The sequence below is a fragment of the Pteropus alecto genome, unplaced genomic scaffold, assembly GCF_000325575.1.
Source record: "Pteropus alecto unplaced genomic scaffold, ASM32557v1 scaffold49, whole genome shotgun sequence".
Lineage (NCBI taxonomy): Eukaryota > Metazoa > Chordata > Mammalia > Chiroptera > Pteropodidae > Pteropus > Pteropus alecto.
In genome coordinates this window covers 2,024,020-2,044,875 of record NW_006443131.1, presented here as the reverse complement: position 1 = coordinate 2,044,875, position 20,856 = coordinate 2,024,020, and the positions used below count along the sequence as shown (strand labels likewise).

Sequence of the window (20,856 nt, the reverse complement as noted above, 5' to 3'; positions counted from 1 at the left end):
ACCCTCCTAACCCTCCCCCACCCCGCACCCCACCCCGAGGCCTGGCCTCAAACCCCTGGGGACACCCGGTGCGGTGGCACCATCCGAACCCCTCGCCTCTCCCCCATCAAACCACCAGCTTGCTCGCGCACCCCGAGACCACCCTCTCTGCTCCCCCCCAGGGAGGAGGTGTGTCCCCACAACACTCAGGGGCAGGGCCCCGGCCCGGCCCGTCTCCCGCATCACGGATTCTCCCCTTCTGCCGAGTCCCGTCGGCGCCGTGGGAACGCGCTCCAGCATCTCCCACCTCCGAAGTCCCTCCGGCACCCCACGCCACTGTCTTCGTTCCTACCTCAGGCTTCCCCGGTTCGCATGTCCTCCCACCTCCAGGCGGCTCCTTCTCAGCCTCCTTGGCAGGTTCTTCCTCCTTCGCTGGACCTCAGGGCTCTGTCCGGGGACCCCTGCTCCTCTCTCCCTGGGTGACCACCTCCTGTCCCAAGGTTTTAAACCCCATCTCTATGCTTATGGCTCCCGAATCTACACTCACAGCCGCGAGCTCGGGGTTTCCCTGAGCCTCACACACCGCCTCTCACAAGACATCTCCGTGTGAACAGTTAAGAAGCATCTCGAACATGGCCCTGGGAAGAACAGGACTCTGGATGGCCGGCCCCTGAATCCAGTCCTCCCTCGGTCTCCCCCATCTCAATAAATAACACCTCCTCCCACCCAGTTACTCCGCCCGCGATCTGTTCGCTTCCCTCCGTCTGCACTGCCCTCCCTGGTCCCTCCGGGCGGGTCTCCCCGCTTCCCCTCTTACCCGGCTACGACCCACGTTCCACACCCAGCGAGACGGATCTACTGAAACGTCATTTGGATCAGTTCCGCCCCGCGACTACCATCTTCCAACGGCCTCTCATCACGCTTACGACTCCAACTCCGTGCCCTGGTTCACGCAACTGTACCCGGCCAGACCCAGGCTAAGCTTCCCGTTCTGCCCACCGCCCCCCAACCCCACGCTAGCCCCTCCGTGCGTGCCGCCCCCTCTGCCTGGCACCCTCTTCCCCCATCTCTGCTCTGTCGCCATGCAGAGCTCAGTTTAAGAGTCTTTCTTCCTCGCAGATTCTGTTCTCGACCACCCGGTCTCCACCGGCCGCCCAGGAACCACCTCGTCTCCCTGTATGAATTCTCGAATTAGCACATACAACTCTCCGGTGATTTCTTGCTTCTTTATTCGTTTGTGGTCTGTCTCCCACCACAAGAATTAAACGCCACAACGGCAGGGACCTCATCAGGGCTGTTCGACGCTATGCTCGGGCAGGGTCTGCCCCATGACAAATAGTCAATAGATATTTGTCGATTGAGTTTAAAAAAAAAAAAAAAAAGGTGTCCTGGACAGGTCTATTTCAGTTTTTCCAAAGGATTTTTTGAGTCGGTCAGGTCATAATTCGAATGAAGTCCTGGACAGGCGAACATGCGACAGGAGAGGGGCTGGGCGTAAGGGACCGTCCGGAGGCTCACGCCACGAGGGAGGCAGGACGGCCACACAAAGATCGGCCGCGTCGGTGCTGGGAAGGGCGGGCGGCGCGTGCTCACGGGCTGCTGACGAAAGTGTACAGGGCACAAGGTTTTTGGAGGGAAACTTGGCCGTGTCCATTTAAAACAGTCCGTGTTCATGTCCTCGAACCGAGATTCCCACTTCCGCAGCCACCCGACAGAAAAACTCCCACGAACGCACGAAGAAATATTTCCCCAAAAATGTTCATTGCAGCAGCGCTGGTCACGGCAGAAACGGGGGGACAACCCAAACGTCCATAAATGAGAAACTGACTTTCTTAAAGTGCTGTACAGCCACCCGACAGACTACGTACAGCCATTTAGAAGAACAAGGCAGATTTATATGTATTTTCGTGGAAAGATGTCTAATGTATTCTGTAAGGGAGGAAAAACAAGTTAATGCATTTAAACTAGGGTTTTGCCTTTTATTTTAATAGATGACAATTTTCTTAAAAAGCATGAACATGAATTTTAACTTTTTAATGTTTTATATTTACTTTGATTTACATTTTAACAAAAAATTCAAATTCTTCTGAATGCTTTTCGGAAAGTGTTCTTTCCGAAGAATTTTTGTCGTTGAGATCATTGCTCTCAACAGTGCACGAGTTAGGCAAGATCTTGACCAAATCAGTATAATTTGTGATTTTGCTAAAATCAAGGTAAAAAATAAACTTTGTGGAAAATTATATAATAACTTAGAAATGATATTTGCCTTTATTACTTATCTAACCACCTCGGCCCATTAACAGAACAGCCAGACATGCACCATAATAATTAAATCCAATCAATTTTCATATTTTGCCAACTTTGAGTTACATTATTTCCCAGTTTCGTCATTATAACGGCATATCTGTCAAAGTAGGAGGTTAGAACATATTTGATTTAACGGTTTGTTAGTTCCATTTGTGACTTTTAAATATTTAGACATGTAGCACGTAGGCCTCTCGCCTCAGCCCCACCAACCTGAGGGGCGGGCCCCCTGGCTGTCCCCCCTGGGGGGGACGGGAGGAGAGCACACGCACGCAGACGCCCAGCCCAGCCACGGGAGGCCCCTCCGCGCCGACCCCCAGCCCGCCCGCGGAGGGAGGAAAGAGTTTCCCCAGGGTGGACCCTTGACGCTCTGCGGCTGCAGGTACAGCCGGGCCGGCATGCACCCATGTGTCCCCTCACCCGCAGGGCGGGCAGCTGCACCCTCCCTGACCTCATGCTGCCTTGGGTCTAGTGGGGAGGCGACCACGTGGTCACACAGATCGGCCACCCGCAGTCCATCCGGTCCAGGTGGACGCGTCGGGTCCAGACTGCTCTGGCTTCAGTCCCTCCTCCGGGCAGGTGTGAGCACACGGGGGGCCCGCCCGTGGTCCTCTCCACTCGGCTCCGGGCGCCCCACAGACGCCTGGCCCGACAAAAGCCCCCAGCCCACAAGGTCGAGCAGCAGTCTAAGCTCGGTGTCCTCTAAATTCACGCAGATTCAAGAAAGACGTCTCCTCGCGACCCTCCAAAAGTGAGCAACTCCAGAGGCAGCGCCCTGGCTCACCTACGCACGAGAGCCGATGTCACCGAACAGAAAGTCTGGGCTACAGCGAGGGCGCGCGGGTAACCTGTGACCTCAGCTGTCCCCGAGAACAATGGGTGAGTGCTCACTTCATGTGTTTGTAATGACAGGGCCCCTTCGGGCAATTTCCGCGGAATAACTCCTGATCCAGAAGTGAATCGAAGGCGCCAGCTCCGGAGACCAAAAATCATCTCGTGACTTTTCAGCTCGTGACAGTTTTCCCCTTTTCAATTCCTCGACGTTTCAGAAATCGGGAGGTTTGGTTTCAGCCCCGGCTTTCTGCTTTCATCGGAGGACGGGAGGGTAGGAGACGGCCCCGAGGGGTGGTGGGTGACCCGTGGGACCCACGGAGAGAAGCGAGAGCGTCCGGGAGTCACCCACGGAGGGATGAGTCCACTGGGCAGCAGGGCAGCCGAGGGACACGGCAGGGGGCGGAGGTGGAAAAGGCGGGAGCTCGGAGCCCGTGGACCCGAGGCAGAGGGACCCGGCGCCACCCCGGGGTGGCGGGGCCGGGAGAGCTGATGACGCGCGTCCGACTCCTTGTCCGCGGCCGCGGTGGGCGACCTTCGAGGAGCAGCCCCTGCCAGATGCGGGCAGAAGTCAAGTTGCAGAGCGGTCAGGAGCGAAGCCGAGGAGAGAGCCAGGCCGAGCTTGGGGGGCCGGCAGCCGGAAGGGGCGCTGTTTCAGGACGGGGGACGATGGAGAAACTGGAAGTCCGAGGGAGCCAAGTCCCGGGCGGGGGGATGGGACACTGCGGGGTGGGCGTTGGACAGAACCAGGGGTCGGCCGCCACCTGCCCGCCAAGGCAGGAGGAGCAGCAGGAGAGGGTGGGAGTCGAGCAGGGGAGCTGGGGGACACAGGCTGGGGCCACCACCTGCCCGGCCTTGCTGAAGAAGCCTGACAATGCTGCCGTGCGTCTGGGGTCCGAGCCAAGGGACCCGCAGCCCAGGGCCTGGTCACTTCCGCGGTCACGACCACGGCCTCCTGACGGACCACAGGCTTCGCTCTCTCGTTCACTCACGACAGCATTGACCGCCCCCTGCTATGTGACAGGTCCTGGCTGCGGCAGAGGGGACATGCTCCGACCTCACGGAGCTCCAGGGCAGCCGAGCCGACTGTCCCAGGGTGGTGAGGCTAAGCAGAGGGCGCTTGCACACCTTGTCTTGGGGAGGGGCTTTGGGTGAGAGAAACCAGGGTGGGAGGTGACACATAAGCAGAGAACCGAAGCCCGGGGAGGTGTGAGCCCGGAGGGCAGAGGGGCAGGGCTGCTCCGGGCGGAGGGCGCCATCCACTCAGAGTGGACGAGGGTCTGGTGACCCAGGAGCTGGGGTCCGAGATCAGGATGGCTGGAGAGCAGAGCACAGGACACCGGTCCAGGGGGTGGAGCCGAAGCCAGAGGAACAGACCCTTCCAGGATTACGAGCAAAGACTGCAAAATAATTACCTAATTACGAGTGCAGAACCTCACAGGTCGCAAGATCCTGGACCAAAACAACTGTGTACACCACGTGCTGAATAAAATCCATGACCCTTGCAGCGGGGCGGGGGCGGAGGGGGGTGGCTAAACCAGTGACCATCAGAAGTATAGGGGGAGGGAGGGAAGGAGGGAGGGGAAAAGAAAAGAAAAGAAAAGAAAAGAAAAGAAAAGGAAAGAAAAGGAAAGAGGGAGGGAGGGAGGGAGGGAAGGAAGGGAGGAAGGGAGGAAGGAGGGAAGGGAGGAAGGAAGGAAGGAAGGAAGGAGGGAAGGGGCCCGAACCGGCTTGGCGTAATAAGAGCCAAATGCAGCTGACTACGCTGTTTTCCCCGATCAGCTCAAGTTCAGCCCTGGGAGGTGCCGAGACAGGGAGGCCTGAGAAGGGTGACGGGCGGAAGGGACCCGGGTGTGAGCAAACCCTGCGCTGCCCCTTCCTGCCGTGTGTCCAGGGCCCTCCCGGAGGTGCAGCCGACGGAGGGACTGGGATACGTGCCGCCGTTAACGTCTTCCCCAGGACCCTTCCCCAGGACCCTTCCCCGTCATCCCTGGCACTCGCTGCGGGAGGGCAGGTGATGGACGACGGCCAGACGGACCCCCGGCTGGGCTCCCTGCCCCGCTGGCTCGCTCAGCCAGTGCTCACAGGACACAGCACAGCTCTCGGGACATTCCGGACCTGCGAGAGGGGCGCCACTCCGGGCCAGCGGTCCTGAGCCCTCCCGACCATCCCACGGGAGACCCAAGGGGCCTCAACTCCCACTGGCTCAGGTCCGACATGCCTGGAAATTCCCCAGAGCGGTCACGACAGAGGAACGCTGCGGGCGAGGTCTCCGCCCAGCAGACACTGTCCCTGCCCGGGCAGAAACGCCGTGACACGGGGCGGGCCCTCCTCGTCCCGGACCCCAGCCAGCCTCAGGAACAGCTGGCAAGTCCGTACCCATGTCCCCACCTCGTCCCCTTCTGGGAAGTGGCCTCCTCTTCCTGGCACAGCTTGATTCACCCGAACAGGACATGCCAAGTGGCACAGGCAGGTGGCCTGACCCGCTAAGGGAAGTCTGGAAAAATCCAGGAGGCAGGGCACCAGGCCAGGCTCCCGAGGGCTCCAGCTGGGTCCTGTCTGCCATCCTCCAACAAAGGGCACAGGCTCACGCTCTCTCAGACACGAAGGGCAGGGGACGAGCCCTGGCTGGGGACTCAGCAGCCCCGGCACCTGGTCTTGGCATTGCCACCAACGGCTGCCTGGCCCGGAGCAAACCACCGCCCCGCACTGGGCCCCCGCTTCCTCATCCACAGCTGAAGGGTCTGGGGCTGGATCCTGTTACTATACTCGCTTTCCATGACATCGCATGTCTTGGTGACCCCTCAGAAAGCCCCGTACTGTCCCCAGCACAGACCCTCCACAAGCTTTGAAACTGGGAAGCCAGTTAAGACAAAACCACGCAGGAAGCAGGCAACAGGTCTACCTCTCACCTCCTGAGGGAGCCATCGCTGCCCTCGGCTCGGGCTCCCGAGGAACTCGGCCTGGGCCGGGTGCTCCTCGGGCCCCCTGAGAGGAAGGGGTTAAAACTCTAAACTGTAGAGAGGGGCTCGGCACTTCGCCCGTCGGACAGACAACACGGCAGGTCCAGATCCTGAATTAGGCTCCGAAAGTGACAGCTGCTGAGCGTCAACAATAAAAGTCGCTAAATTCCCTGTGCCCCGTCCATCAGGTCACAAGGGAACATGACAAAGGCCACCATTCGTCACAGCTCAGAGGCATGGATGAGAAGATGACTTCTTAAAATCCTTCTCTTAAGAACTGGCTTCGAGGAAGTTTTAGAGTTGTCACGTTACAGGCACCATTTATGCCAGCCAAAGATAAATAAATAAATAAAGCGCATCCCTCACCCTGTCCCCTTCACCAGAACTTAGCACCGAATTTCCTCTGGCTGTTTTCAAAACCCAAGTCCACTTTCAGGCGATGAGACTTTGCCATCCCCGAGACCAGCTCCTCAGAACAAAGCTGAGTTGCCAAGGGCACTGATGCGGGTGACATCCCCTGAAGTGTCTGAGCCCAGACTCCCAAGGTGACTACTTCAGGCTGCAGCTGGCACTTGAACGTCCAAGACCATTTAAACCTCCATCTCATTACTCCGGAATGCCTTGCAGGGACCAATGAACGCTCACTTTTTTCTCTTAAGACACATCCACATTCTGCCTTGGAGATTGCCAGAATGCAAATTTCAAAAAATGAAAGCCAAAAAAAAAAAAAAAAAGAAAAGGAAAAAAAAGAGAAAAGAAATTCAAAAGCATCCAGACAGAAAAAAAAGAAAAAAAGGAGTTTACCTTCCAAGGAACAAAAGTCAAGGTGACCTGAGACTCTGCAACTTCAAACACTAACGGGCAGTGGAACCAGGTCACAAATCCTAAGCCAGCCGAGTCACTGTCCACATCCAGAGGCAACAGAACGTCACTCTGTCATTCACAGGAGTTCAGAAAATACATCACCCACACGCCCCTTTTGAAAGAAATATTTGAAAAAAAACAAATAAAATAAAATAATAAAAAAATGAAAAATAAAAAATAAAAATGAAAAGAATCTTTGAAGGCACATCAACTGTCTGGAGAGGAATTAAAATACGAAATTTGAAAATGGGGAAGTTGAAGGAATGGAAAGCGAGCAGCAAACCAGTTGAGCCTAAAAAATAAATTAGATGTCGACCATTTACATGAAATTCTAGAATAGGCGAAACTCATCTACGAGGAGAGGGTCGAAACGGCAGTTGCTCGGGGGGGCGGGCAGGGGTCGACTGGGAGGCCTGAAAGGGAGCTGTCTAGAGTGGTGGACATGTTCTCTGTCTTCTAAGGTTAGTGTGACACAGGTGTGCACCTTCGTCAAACTCACCGAATCACACACTTCAGACCAGCGCAAGGCACTGTATATAATTGTACCTCAATTAAATATGAATAATATCTTAATATTGAGTCTCCTAACTTATGAATAGGGTATAATCTGTTTCTTTAGGTCTTTTTAAATTTTTCTCAGCGATGTTTTATGGTTTTCAGTGTACAGGTCTTTTGCGTCTTTTATTAGATTTATCCCTTATTAGTTTATATCTTTATACTATTGCAGTTGGCATTATTTCGATTCCTGAGTTTTCATTGCTAACAAAAAGAAATACGATTGATTTGTATATAGTGAGCTTACATCTTGCCGTCTTGTCAAACACATTTATTAGTTCTAGCAGTTTTGGAGATTCTACCGAATTTTCTATATAGATGAACATGCCATCCATAAATAAGAGTTTTACTTCTTCCTCCCCCATCTGAGTGCCTTTTATTTCTTTTTCTTGTCTTATTGCACTGACTGGAACCTCCACTGTGATGCTGGATAGGTGACGAGAGTGGTCATTCTTGTCTCATTCCCTGTCTTAGGGGAAAAGCATTTCGTATTTCGCCATTGAGCAGGCTGTCAGCTGTAGGTGTTCCTTTTCAGGTGGATGATGTTCCATTCTATTCCTAGCTTGCCGAGAGATTTCATCAAAACGGAATGCGGGATTCGTGTCAAATGAATCATCGGGGAAATGCAGATGAAATGCTTATGAGATGCCAGGGCTAGAACAGCTAAAATTAAAAAGACTGACCACACCACGTACTGGCGAGGACGTGAAGCGGCCGGAATTCTCGTACGCTGCTGGCGGGCAAGTGGCCAACCACTTTAGAAAACAGTTTGGCGGTTTCTTAAAAAGTTAAGAAGGTGCTTATCCGAGAGAAATAAAAGCACGTGTCCACACGAGAGCGTGTATGTGAATGTTCGTGGTTATTTTATCTGTCACGTCCAAACGCTGGAAACAACCCAACCTTTCATCGACAGGTGCGCGGATCAACAACTGTGAGACGTCATACCCCACACACGGCAGCAATGAAAAGGAATGAACTACTGATACCCGCAGTCATGTGGGTGGATCGCGGAATCATTACGCTGAGTAGAAGAAATAAATCAAAAAAATATGCACTATGTGATTCATTTATATCAAATTATTGAAAATGCAACCGATCGGCAGAGACGGAAAGCAGATGGATGGGTGCCCGCGGACGGGGGTGGGAGGTCAGGGAGAGGCGCGGCGTGGGGACGCCGGGCAGCCTCAGGGGCCACTCCCTGTCCACTGCGATTGTGGTGATGGTTTCGTGGTGTCTACAGTGTCAAAACTTATCAAGCTGTATACTTTAAGTACATGCAGCTATGACGTGCCGTATCTCAATAAAGCTGTTGAGAAGAGAATTATAAAAATTTTAAGAGGATGTTAGTGCAAATCATTATTAAAAGGATATACACACAATATGAAAAATAAATAGCAATACTCTGAGGTTATAACCACCAAGTTAGCAAGGACTGGTCATCGTAATGGGGCATCGCAAGTTGGGCTCATTCTCGATTTTGATATTTTATTTAGAGAAATATCGGGGTTTCTTTAAGTACGGAGGAACTTCAAGTCAACCAGTGCCAACCTGTCAGAGTGCCGGATGGGAGGGAAAAAAACAATCGGACCCCTGCTGGTCTGGAGCTACACTGCCCACACAGGCTCGCGTCACCCTGAGCCCGCTGGCTTTCCGTGTCACATCCTGTGACTTCCGAGTTCCCGAGCCAGGACTCAGGTCAGCACGGCTCCCGGGGACATATGGGACCCGGCGGCCCCCCCGCCTCCTCTCTGCTTCATCCCTGCCTGTGTGATGGTCAAACTCAACATCATCAGCGCTCACTCAGCAGTCCCATTGCTGGGGACACGTCTGAAGGAAGGGTGATCACTATCCCAGAGACACCCTGCACCCCCACGCCCACCGCGGCGTTAGTCACGGCAGCCAAGGCATGGAGACACCTAAATGTCCTGGATGGGTGAACGGATAAAGGAACTGCCGTGTCCTCAACACATCTGAGATAATATGGTACATTACACACGCAGACACACGCAGACACACGCGCACACACACACACAATGGAATGTCATTCAGCAAAAAAAAAGAGGACATCCCGCCGTTTGCAACAACGTGGATGGACCTCGAGGACGTTATGCTAAGTTAAAGCAGAAGGTGGTGCCAGGGGCCAGGATGGGGAAATGGGGAGACGTAGGTCAAAGGGCACAAACTCCTACCGAGAAGGTGACTAAGTTCTGGGACCTGTGCACAGCACAGTGGCTGTGACCGGCTTGGCCACGTTAGATCCTTGAGAGCTGCTAAGAAAGTAGATGTGAAATGTTCCCACCACCGAAAGGCCACCGCGTGAGGTGACGGAGGTGCTGACAACCCTCCCTCCGTCGTGACCGTTGTGCAGGATGCACGAGTTAAACACACACAGTGATGTCTGTCAAGTGTGTCTCGATAAAGCTGGGAGGAAAACACAACCAGCGTGGCCTGCCGGTCTGGCGCCACACTGCCCAGAGGCTCACGTGGTCCCGGGGCCACGCACGGCCTCACGCTGCCGGACGCCCCTGGGGGAGGCGACAGAACCCGGGGTTTCTGGGCACCGGCTCTGCAGGCAGGCGCACGGGCCGGTGCTGGCTGGGCCACCGCAGCTGACCCGTGGGAGGGCCCAGGGCAAGTAGGAGTGAAAAACGCCCACCATGCCTGGCAAACGGCAGCCTGAATGACACTGTCGTGTGCCACAGTTGTCTCCGAGGCGATGCTGCTTAAAGCCACACGCGGGAGCTCAACGTCGGGTCAGTTCTTCTTCCCTTTAATTTTTATTTTTATTAATCCTAAAAGCTCTTTCCAAGGCTGTACTGAAAACACCCAACATGACACCTGGTCGTGGCAGGCACCCAGTAATCATTGCTCATCCCCAGTTGTCCCCGCCCCAGCTGGGTGCCAGGCACTGGGGACACAAAGACGAGCAGCTCCAGTCTGGGGGAGAGGCAGCGGCGCACCCTGAGGTGCCAGGGAACCCGTCAGTGCCACGGAGAACGTCTGTGGGCTGGAAGGGGCCTGGCACTCCACGCCGCCCAGGGCTAGTGTCAGGCACAGGGGCTCCGAACGGGAGGAGGCTGGGCGGGAGCATGTGAAGTTCAGCTGGGGTCGCGCTGGGACTGGTGGGTTTTCTTCGGCTGGCCCCTGATCAGTGAGAACAGAATCTCGGGGAGCAGCACAAGGCCAGGGCCGGAGGACAGCGAGGAGCCCCGGGACTCTGCACTGCACCCGGAGCATGGAGCAGAGGGGACACGGTCAGGGTTCAGGCGGCCTGTGCCCTGGTCTGAGCACTGCGACTTTGCTTCCCACTGACCCTGGGCAAGTCGCTTCACTTTTCTGGGTCCTTGGCAACTGCTAAATGCAGATGGAGCTACTCTTCCTGCCCACGCCCCAGGGCGGCTGGGAAGAGGCCGCAAGACGCTTAGACACCGTGTAAGGCTGTGTAAGGAAAAGGGGTCAAGTCCAAGGCCCTCCGTGGGGAAGCTGAGGCGCAGTGATGTGACCTGCCAAGGGCCACGCAGTGGTTATGTGGAGACTCTGACCTCTGGAGCCCGTGCCCCTCAATGAGATCTCCATCCCTCTGGATCAAGCCTCTCCTGAGGCCGTCACAGAAGATGAGAGCCTTGAACCCCAATCCTGTCTCCAACACAAAGAGACCTGTTGCCTGCATGGCCCAGGCCGAGGTCACGTCTGCAGGATACGTCTCAGCCTCGGTGGGAGGCAGAGCGGGAACCCACAGCCACCAGGACAGCCCAGGCCCCTTGGGGCTCCACGCAGGCTGGGGTCTAGGAAATATGAGCTGCCCGGCTCTGAGCATGTGCAACAAGGTTTATTACGTTCCACACTCTTGCCGGACCGAGGAGCTGAAAGGACCCTGGGAGGCAGTGCGGCCACCGCAGGTGGACGGGCTGGGCACCCTGGGGATGGTGACATTTCTGCTTTAAGCACAGCCAGTCTCCCCTCACTCGGTCCTTTAAGCCTCCTCCAAAGAGGCAGGGCCGCCTAGTCCACAAAGAAATGAGGTCTAAGAGGTGTCTTGACTTGTCTGACACCTGCCAGCCCCCCGAAACTCTAGACCCACACACTGCCCAGTGTCAGCAACCAGTCGGAGCCAGACTGCTCGGTCCCAGCAGCCCCTGCCGCTCCCTACAGTCGGAACTACAGTCTGGAGTGGATGAAGTCCAGCAGGTTCTCCAACTGCTCCTGCAGGCGCCGTTCATCTCCATGGTTCTCGATGACCCAGTCGAAGTCCCCAAAGTTGTCCAGGCCACACTCGGACTCAACATCGTCTACCCCTGTGGAGGAGGCACGGCGAGGTCAAGCCCGCCCCGTCTGGATGGACACCAGGCACCGGGCACCGGGCGTGGAGGCCGGCTGGCCCCGGGCGGAGCCGCCCTCCTCTCCACACACCCAGGGCCTCCCCCCACCGCCCCCCAAAACACCGCGAGCGGCTCAGCGGCTCACAGCCACCTGTGCCCCGGGCGGGTCCCACCCACGAGAGTGGACTGGGCCACCTGACCGCGGACGAGCCACAAGGGCATCACGTTTACTGTGCTGTCACTACACCCTCGGTCCCTGCTTCACTCTCCTCGGGAGGCAGTGTGTGCCCTCCTCCTTGGACAATGACAAGGGTGACCGGCATCACCTGGCAGGTCTGTGTGTCTCTAAGGTGACACACAGAGCTCTCAGCCCCAGCCTGGCCTGTGGACAGTGTCCAGAAAACGAGCAGCCCTCGGGAGGGATCGTGCCCCCTGGATCCAAACTTCCCCACGTCATGGTGACGAGGGCAGGAGGGGCCTGAGCTGTGCCTCTGAACTGCCACAGAGCAGGTCGTGGGCTTGCCCCACGCGGGCCGCCTGCGACAGCTTCCTGCTACCTGCCGCCACGATGCTGAGCCAACAGGCCTGCCCTCTGACCCGCTGCCAGGCCCGCGCTGGGGGCAGGTCCCAGCCGGGCCTCTGGAAGCCCACTGGCCCCGAAAAGACAGCCCAGGGAAGGGTAGCAGGCCAAGGTCTCGGCAAACCTCTACCCCGAGGGCGCCGGCCCCCCACTCTGCTCTCTAACCTGGGGTGCCCCTGAGCCCTGGGCCTCAGACTCCCTGCTCTGACCCTTCTCTCGCTGCCCACAGCCCGCCAGCGAGGGCAGATGACCTAAACACGGGAGCGAGTGGCCTGGCCGACAGGTGGGGTGGCCGGCCTGTGTAGCGACCGAGCCTTGGGGACAAAGGTCGTGAGCGGCTCACCTGGCGTGAACACCCAGCCCCGCTGCTGTCGGCTCTGCTCCGAGGCCACCACACGGACCGTCTGCATCACAGGCCCATAGGCCTCCCGGAACCACTGGACATCAGACATCCTCCGTGCGTCACTCACCAGCTGCAGGGAGGAGGCAGAGACAGGTGGCCCAGGGGACACGGTGCAGCTGGAGCAGGACAGGGCGCTGGGGACGAGGAGACGGAGGGGGAGACCAGCCCTGCCCTGGACACGCAGGAGGACGGCGGACTTGGTGGGGGGTCGACAGAACCCAGGAAAGTGTCACCTCACTCCCATTACCACCAGCTGGGACAGACGCCCCTCCTCCCTCCGGCAGCCCTCCCTGATTGCCGCAGCCCGCGGCCCACTCGCCCACACTCTCTGCCACTCACACACTGTGTTCTGTGGTCGGGCCGGTTCACCACTGTGCAAGAGGCCCAGGCTTCGAAGCCAGCTCAGCCAGCCCGACACACTCATTTTACAGACGAGCAAGCTGAGGCCTGACACAATCTCCACCTGGCTCCTGTCCCCAGCACCTTACGACATAGATGTGATTTCCGTCAGCCCACTGCCCTGAACCTCTCAAAGGCTCGGCACCATTCCAGTGAAACGCAAAGCTCCCACCCCAGTGACAAGGCCCCGCGAGAAGCAGCCGCTTCCCGCTGTCAGCCCCTCACGCACCCGCCGCAGCCAGCCGGCCGGGGCTCCCCCTCAGGGCCTTAGTGCCTGCAGCTCCCTCTACCTGGATCTCCAGGCAGGCTCCCTATGGAGCAGAGACTTCGTGGAGGTCTCTACTCACACGTCACCTCCTCGGAGGCTTTCCCCACCGCCCGGGCACCTCTCCTGTCCCTCTGGATGCTGATATGCTGTTTATGTTCCTCCGAGCACTAGGCTCTCTTAAACTCATCCCTGATTATGAGTGAGCGAGCGAGTGCGTGTGCGCGCGTGCGTCTGTGCGTGTGTCTATGGAGCAGAGACTTCGTGGAGGTCTCTACTCACACGTCACCTCCTCGGAGGCTTTCCCCACCGCCCGGGCACCTCTCCTGTCCCTCTGGATGCTGATATGCTGTTTATGTTCCTCCGAGCACTAGGCTCTCTTAAACTCATCCCTGATTATGAGTGAGCGAGTGAGTGCGTGTGTGTGCGTGCGTCTGTGCGTGTGTGCGCGTGTGCGTGTGCGTGTGTGCCGTCAGTCTGCCACAGCCAGTCAGCCCCACGAGGCAGAGGACTTGGGCTCACTCACTGCTGCACGGTCTGATGCGGGAGCACGTGGTCAATGAATGAATGAAGCCGCGCACAGAGGCCAGCTGTTCCGGTCCGTGCAGCCGCCACGTTCATTCACCCAGTTATCAAGCACGCACTGCGGCAAGCACCTGCCGTGTGCCAGCTGCTGGGGACAGCGCTGAGCGAGGCAGACCTGCTGCCTGCCTTCTCGGAGCCTCCAGTCTTGGGGAGACAGACACGGAGCGAGCAGCTTCACGGGTCGCTGCGTGATCAGGGTGCACTTCAACAAGCACCTCAACCTCACCCCTGCCGAAACGGACTCCTGATCTTCTCCCTACACCTTCCCTGTCTCAGAAAATGACAACTCTTTGTCCAGCTGCTCAGGACCAAATCCTTGGCTGCGCCTCTGCCTGCGAACCCTATAGACAATGCACCAGTAAATCCCATGTTCGAGGGGTGTGCAGAAACCACCCTGTCCCCACCGTGGCGCTCCGAGCCGGGCCCCGCCACTCCACCCACCCGGCAGAGGGGCCTGAGACCAGACCGCACCTCTACTCTGCTCAAAACCCCCCCTCAGCCCCCGTGTCACACGGAGAAAGACCTAGGCTCTTCCAAAGAAGTTGCATGACCTCACCTCACCTCCTGCCACTCACCCGTCCCCACAAACACCCACTCGGCTCACTCCCTTACCTGCCTCAGATCCTGCTCGAATGTCCCATCGGAGCCCTCCTGACACCCCTAATAAAGCAGCAGCCCGGCCCTCCTCAGGGCCCTGGCCTGCCTGGTTTCGCCCCTCAGCATTTTTCTCCACCCGACAGATTCTGTATTGATTTAGGGCCTAACTCCCCCTCTCCCCAGCTCCAATGTTTACTCCCTGAGGGCGGGGGCGTCATCGCAGGTTTGCCCTGATATGTCCCCAAGTCACCAGGCCTTGCCCAGGAGGTGATGCTGGCTGCCAGCACAGACGAGGAAGGAAAAGGGTAAAGAGCACCTGAAGGCGAGCACCGCCCGAGACCGAGGCGTCAGGGAAGGCCTCGCCCAGGTGCCGTGTGAGCCGAGCTGGAGCCAGCCAGGGGGAGGGGGAGAGAAAGGGCCATGTGGCAGGTGGAGGGACCTGTGCAGAGGGCCCGATTCCAGAAAGAACTCGATTTATCTGTGAAACGGGAAGGCCAGCGCAGCTGCAGCTCAAGGAGCACGCTGGCTGAAGGGCAGCGGGAGCCGGCCGGTCCAGGCCCGGAAGTCCACGGAAGGGTTTCGATTGTTCGTTAGGACAGTGGGACGAAGGGCCCTCAACGGAGGGGTGGCGTGACTTGGTTTATGCCTTTAAAAGTCACTCTGGCTGCTACGTGCTGAACGGATCAGCGGGGACAAGGGCTGAAGCCGGGACCAGTGTGGGGGCCACTGCGATTGTCCACGGGCCAGACGGTGGGGGCTGGACCACGGGAGGTCGCCATGGAAACAGACACGGACACGGCTGAGAGTCACCCGGGGAAAGGTGGGAGGCGAACCCGGTCTTCTCGATGCCGCCGCCCCGCGCTCTTACCCAGACCGGCTGGGAGAAGCCTTCCACCGCCTTCCTGCAGAAGCAGCCGGGGTCGGCCTGGCGCTTCTCATCGCTCCACAGGATCATCTCCCTCCGGTAGGCCTCCTTGTAGATGCTGGCGTCCAGGAGCCTCTGGAAGTCCAAGCCGTGCTCCTGCCCAAAGCACACTGCGTCTACATGCCCAGCCTCTCCACCTCTCTGGTCCCTCCTAAAACAGGGGGGGGCCGCCCCTTCTCTCGCCCGCCCTCCCCCAGGACGACACGAGGACTCAGGGTTCTGCCAGGTCAGAGGCCCGCACGGGCACGGGCAGATGGCAGGGCGGTCTCGGGAAAATCCAGAAACTGCTCCACTCGGCCTCTTAAATGCGTAGTGTGGTTTGGTTTTTTCGGTTTGGTTTGGTTTAGTTTGGTTTTTTTGCAACCCTTTTACCTTCTCAATTATTTCTGACTTGCACTGATCCTGAAATTCGTTTGTCTCCCCTGGGCACAGGCTGAGCCTTCAACTAAAGTGGGAAATTGAAACACGGCGTCCCGTCCCCCAGGGCCTCCTCCAGCATCGTTCGCCCCCATCCCAAAGCCCAGGAGACTGGCTTCCCAGACTCCCCTCTCCCCCTCCCCACCCCCCCCAGATCCCTGGCACCTTTGCTGAGACAGCGCCACGCCCTTTGGCTGCGGGCACTCCTGCCCCCCAACACACTCACTCAGAGGACCCCGGGGACAGGAGGGGCTGCTCTGATCCCCTGGGGAGCAGTGTCCAGGCCCCGCCTCTGTTTTAAGGCGGGTGGCTCCCAGCCTGTCTGCTGAATACTGGAACTTCTGCGTCCAAAGCTTCCTACTAAAACAGCTGTGAAGCCCGCTGACCCTGTTGTCCCCAGGGAGCCCCGGCTGCCAATCTATGCACAGGTCTGTTTAGCCGCTGGGGGAAGACCCAGTGGCACAGTGGGAAGCTTCCCCTGGAGACAGGGCTGTCCCACGGAAAACGGGGCAAGTTCACCTGGTGTGGCCCCAGGAGGCCAGGCTCAGGCTAACTGACCAAGGAGCCAGGAGCATAGGTGCCAGACGGGGGCACCTGGAGGTCACGGACAGAAGTGCAGGCGACGAGGGGGCTTCCCTGTGTGAGAACCTCGCCCTCACACCCCGTCCGGGAGGCTAAGGGTCTGAGTTTCTGTCGAGCTTTTACAAGCCTATTTTAACAACCCTATTTAGTTTTTTGAAATCCACATAGTTCAAAGTTCAAACCCCACACACTCATTTACGGTGAAAAATCTCCCTCCCACCCCAGTCCCCCAGCCACATAGCCCCTTCCCTGGAAGCCACCAATGGTATAGTCTCCTGGGTGGCCTTCTCCACCTTTAACACATGCCAAGCACCGGGAACAGGGCTCAACACCAAACACACACCCCGTAAATATCTGTTGGATGGCTGAATATACGAGCACATATGTTTACAGGTTTCTCCCATTTTTATACAAATGTGGCATTCTCTAGACCCTGTTCCAAATCTCGTTTGTTTGTTTGTTTGTTTTTCTCTTAAAAACATATCTTGTACACTTGTGCGACTGAATTTCTAAGGGGAGAAATGCCGAGGTTGTGGCCGGCCACCGAGGCGGTGATGTGCGGCGTCCTGCCTCCTAAGGGGACCTGTGCAGACCCTTACCCGTTGCACAGCACAGAGCTGCCAACCCCCCCACCCCAGCCTTTCCTGGGCGCACTTTCTTGGGCGTGCCCTGGGGAGGGGCCTGAAGTGCGTGAGGCCAGCAGAAAAGGAAGAGAAGCAGAACACGCCCCCAAAAGGCCCACGCGCAGAAAACCGAGAGGTGGCCACCACCCTGCCAACGGTGGTCACAGGGACCCCGCTAATGACTGAAGCGGCAGCCACAGCAACCCAAGCCGGGGAGCTGGCTCTTTCCAACCCACCAGACACCACCGAGCCGCCACCTACCTGAGCGTACTGCTTCTTGAGAGGCCCCGAGAGCTGGAGAACAGCACAGACATCAGCCCCGAGTCTGCGGGACGGGGAGGCCCAAGCCGGTTACCCAGAACTCCCAGGCCCCCGGGGGAGCCCGGAGGCCTGGGGTGACATCTAACTTTGTCGGGACTTAACATCTCTGATCCTATTTTCTCATCTGTAAAATGGGGATACTGTTTCTGTTCTGTCTCCCACAGGATTATCATGCAACTCGAATGTGAAAGAGCTTGAAACTCACAGGTAAAAGGAATAAAATTATAATTACAGCGAGAAAATCCAGGCCTGGCGACACTCTGGCCAGGTTAGTTCAATAAAACACTGACGTGTCCCACGGGCCTTCTTACGTCCACATTTGAGATGAAGAAACAGGCTGAGCGAGAACTGACTCGCCCAAAGCGACATGGCAAGTGATGAAGCAAGTTTTGGTAAAATAAAAATAGCATCCAGTATCCAGTCCCTGCACCTTTACTAAGTGTCAAAAATCATTCTAAGTCCTTTAAGTATATTACCTCATTAATCCTCAAAACGACCTTATTAATACCCCCATCCCACAGATGGCAAAAACGAGGCACGGAATGGATAAGAAATGAACGAGATCACAAACTAGTAAGTAGTGAGTCGGGCTTTGAATCCCAGTCTAATTCCTGACTGTGCTCCTGACCACATTTTGACTTCTGCCTCTGGGGCTAAGGAGAAATGCAACTTGGGAAAAGGTCAACTTGGGAAAAGGTGGTGGACACTTGGGGGTGAAAGGTTCAGGTGGTGACCTCTGCCCTGGGCCACCGCCACCTCTCAGAAGCCCTGCGGTGCCCAAAAGCAGGCTCCGGGGACCCCCACCACACTGGTCTTCAAGAGGAGCCAAGCCCCACTTTGCTTTCTCCCTGGTCCTCTCCTCCCCCAGCCCATGAGTCAGCAAAATGCTCCCACAGGACACCTCGCTTTGAGAGAAAACAGACAGAAAGGTATTATTGGGGGAGGCAGTGAGGTAAAGCAGAAAGAACCTGTTCCTCAGAGCTAGACTAAAGCTTAACCTGAGTCCTAGATCTGCGGATGACTTTGTGACCCCGGCGAGTTTGGATTTTGTTTTTGTTTCTTCACTTTTCAGAGCCTCGGTTTCTTCATCTGCGAAATGGGGCTATCGAATAATTATAAACCACATGGTCCCTAACACAGAGATTTTGAGACTTAAATGAGCTAATATATACACACAATAAAGCCTGGGACACAATCAAGCCCAGCTGTTAGGTGGTGTGCCGGACAAGGGTTTGTTTTTGGAGTCAGACACAATTAGTGTGCGGTCTTAGGCAAATCCTTTATCGGTGACTCAGTTTCCCAATCTGTGACAGTTACCTCGCAACACTGTCGCGTGGATTAGGAACGGTATACAAAAGGTGCCCTGGCAGTGACTTAATGCTTCTGGGCCAGAGAGAGCTAGAGCTTACAGTCTGCAAGAAGAAGTCGCCTGGTTCTTCAGGGTGGGCGTGTGTAGACGGCTGTTTTACGTTTTACGTGCTGGTGACAACCCCGCACCTCCCGCCGCCCAGTGCTCCTCCCGCCCCTCAACTGGAGCACTCTACTCCAGACGGAGCTCACGCCATCACACCCCTCGGGTCATGTGATGCGGTATGTCCTCCCCCTACTCCACAGACACCTGCTCTGCAGCGCCTCGGTCACGAAGTCCTTCCCGGATTTCCTCTTCCCGCTGAAGAGCAGCACCAGCCGCGGGCCGCCTCCCAGCGAGGACATGGTGTCCCTTCGTTTTGCGATCTCTAAAGATCGCCATCGGCTCCCAGCCCTTAAATCGCGCCGCCCGCGCGAAGTGGATGCAGCCACGAGACGGGGCGGCGACGGGGAGGGGGGCCCGCGCGCGTCCCCTCCACAGCGGAGCTGGGGGCCGCCAGCCCGCGGACGGCTCCTGCAACTTTTAATTAACGTCCACACAAATGAAGTGAGGAGGCCAAGAGGGCAGGCCCCGGGGCGGCCCGCTCCGCTGAAGGAAGGGGCGCCCCTCCCGGCGCTCATTTGGAACCGTCCGGCCCCGCCCAAGGCCTGACGTCACAGCCCCGCCTCCTCAGCCGACGGGCGCCGGGCCCGGATTGGACGCAACTATTTTCCGCCCGGGGGAGATGACATCTTAAAATTGCCTGACGCGAACTTCACGTTCCTTCCGCACAACCCTACAGATATTACGGAAGAAGGGAGTAAATGTGACCATGTGGAAGAAGTTTTCCAAACTGCCTTTCTGTTTGCTCGTTTCGATGCATGTGCTCAAGCAAATCTGTCGTTGCCCCACAGTGAAAATGGGTCCTCCCGAAGGTGCCGCAGGCCCCGACGCAGAGGGCGGGTCTGGTGACGTCACCCTGGGGCGGGGCTTAGACGAACGCGCTGTTTCATTGTTTAGCAGGTTTTTTATAACTGGACCCGCCGCTAAAGTCCCGCCCTTTAAGCCCAGTGGAAAAGTTAACGTCGCTTTTCTAACCGCAGCCTCCTCTCCAAAGGTTTTCGAAAGCCAGAGTTTGGAATGACGTGGGTGACATCAATAGTATAGGTGAAACGAGGGCCTTGAAGCCACTCCTGGACGATATTACCTAGTTTTATCCGGAGCCCAGCTCCCAGCCAGGGGTTCGGGGGCGGAAGTAGGGGGGCTGGTGGTCTGTCCCCTCCCTGAATTCCCGGTTCTGCGCACAGCCGCTGACAGCCGGTGCCAGCTGGGTAAGCGGAGTTGTTCTGACTCGCTGTCCTGCATCTCTCCGAGCTTGTCCAAACAGAGCCAGTAACCGTCACTGTCTCTGTTTTAGGAGCTCTAAGGTCATGCGGAGAGAAAAAGTGATGTGTGGAGGCCTGCTTTGAGAAATCATTAATTCCCTGAAAAGCGAAAAGATGGCACAGAAGCTAAGGAAGGAGCCGTCAATGGTCAGATGCAAAAAGAACGGACTGCAGGAAGGGCTTTATTTTTTCTTCTTAACGCAACTCTGAAAGCGCTGCAACCATCAATGCACTTAGAATGCAGCGCGGCGTGGAGTGTAATCCCAGCTTTGACACTGCAGGGATGTGACCTTTAGCAAATACTCTGACTTCCGTCATTGATAACGCGGGCTTCACAGGGTTGCACTAGGTAGGAAATGAGGAAAATGTACGGTGAAAGACAGCTGAAATACTTTGTGAATTCTCAAGTGTCATCCAAATGTGGGGTTGTTATTTATTCTGAGCACTTTGTGGTTTTAGAGTTCATAACTGAACACAGGATCAGATTTTCCAGCTCACCTTCAAAGAGCATTTATTTGGGACTCCGCAAAAAGCCCAAACGCCACCTCCGCCCGCGGAGACTGGAAGGGTGAATGTCATTCACACTCCTGCTTCCCTGAGTCACCACTAGG

At 56.7% G+C, this 20,856-nt stretch overlaps 1 protein-coding gene across 4 annotated transcripts; it reads right to left on the bottom strand.

Moving 5' to 3' along the window:
- Nucleotides 1-10,265: 10,265 nt before the first annotated feature.
- On the bottom strand, nucleotides 10,266-19,539 carry PMVK (phosphomevalonate kinase). Of its 4 annotated transcripts, XM_006923557.3 has the most exons (5): nucleotides 19,131-19,269; nucleotides 17,453-17,516; nucleotides 15,513-15,665; nucleotides 12,739-12,868; nucleotides 10,266-11,791 (listed from the first exon to the last, which is right to left on the bottom strand). In XM_006923557.3, the coding sequence occupies exons 1-5, from the start codon at nucleotides 19,223-19,225 to the stop codon at nucleotides 11,655-11,657; spliced, it is 579 nt and encodes a 192-aa protein (XP_006923619.1). In that variant the 5' UTR covers nucleotides 19,226-19,269; the 3' UTR covers nucleotides 10,266-11,654. The 4 variants fall into 4 exon arrangements, with proteins under 4 accessions (XP_006923619.1, XP_015453848.1, XP_024896626.1 ...); XM_015598362.2 differs by lacking the exon at nucleotides 17,453-17,516 and having other exon boundaries at nucleotides 19,131-19,440; XM_025040858.1 differs by lacking the exons at nucleotides 17,453-17,516; nucleotides 19,131-19,269 and adding an exon at nucleotides 15,942-16,108.
- Nucleotides 19,540-20,856: the final 1,317 nt, after the last annotated feature.

What these genes read in the sequence shown, in the direction of transcription:
- PMVK (XM_006923557.3), bottom strand. Translation starts at nt 19,225, where the DNA reads ATGTCCTCGCTGGGAGGCGGCCCGCGGCTGGTGCTGCTCTTCAGCGGG. An exon ending in ACCGAGGCGCTGCAGAGCAG is followed by an intron (nt 17,517 to 19,130) that starts GTGTCTGTGGAG and finishes CCCGTCCCGCAG; the next exon opens with ACTCGGGGCTGATGTCTGTG. An exon ending in GGGCTGGGTGTTCACGCCAG is followed by an intron (nt 11,792 to 12,738) that starts GTGAGCCGCTCA and finishes CCTCCTCCACAG; the next exon opens with GGGTAGACGATGTTGAGTCC.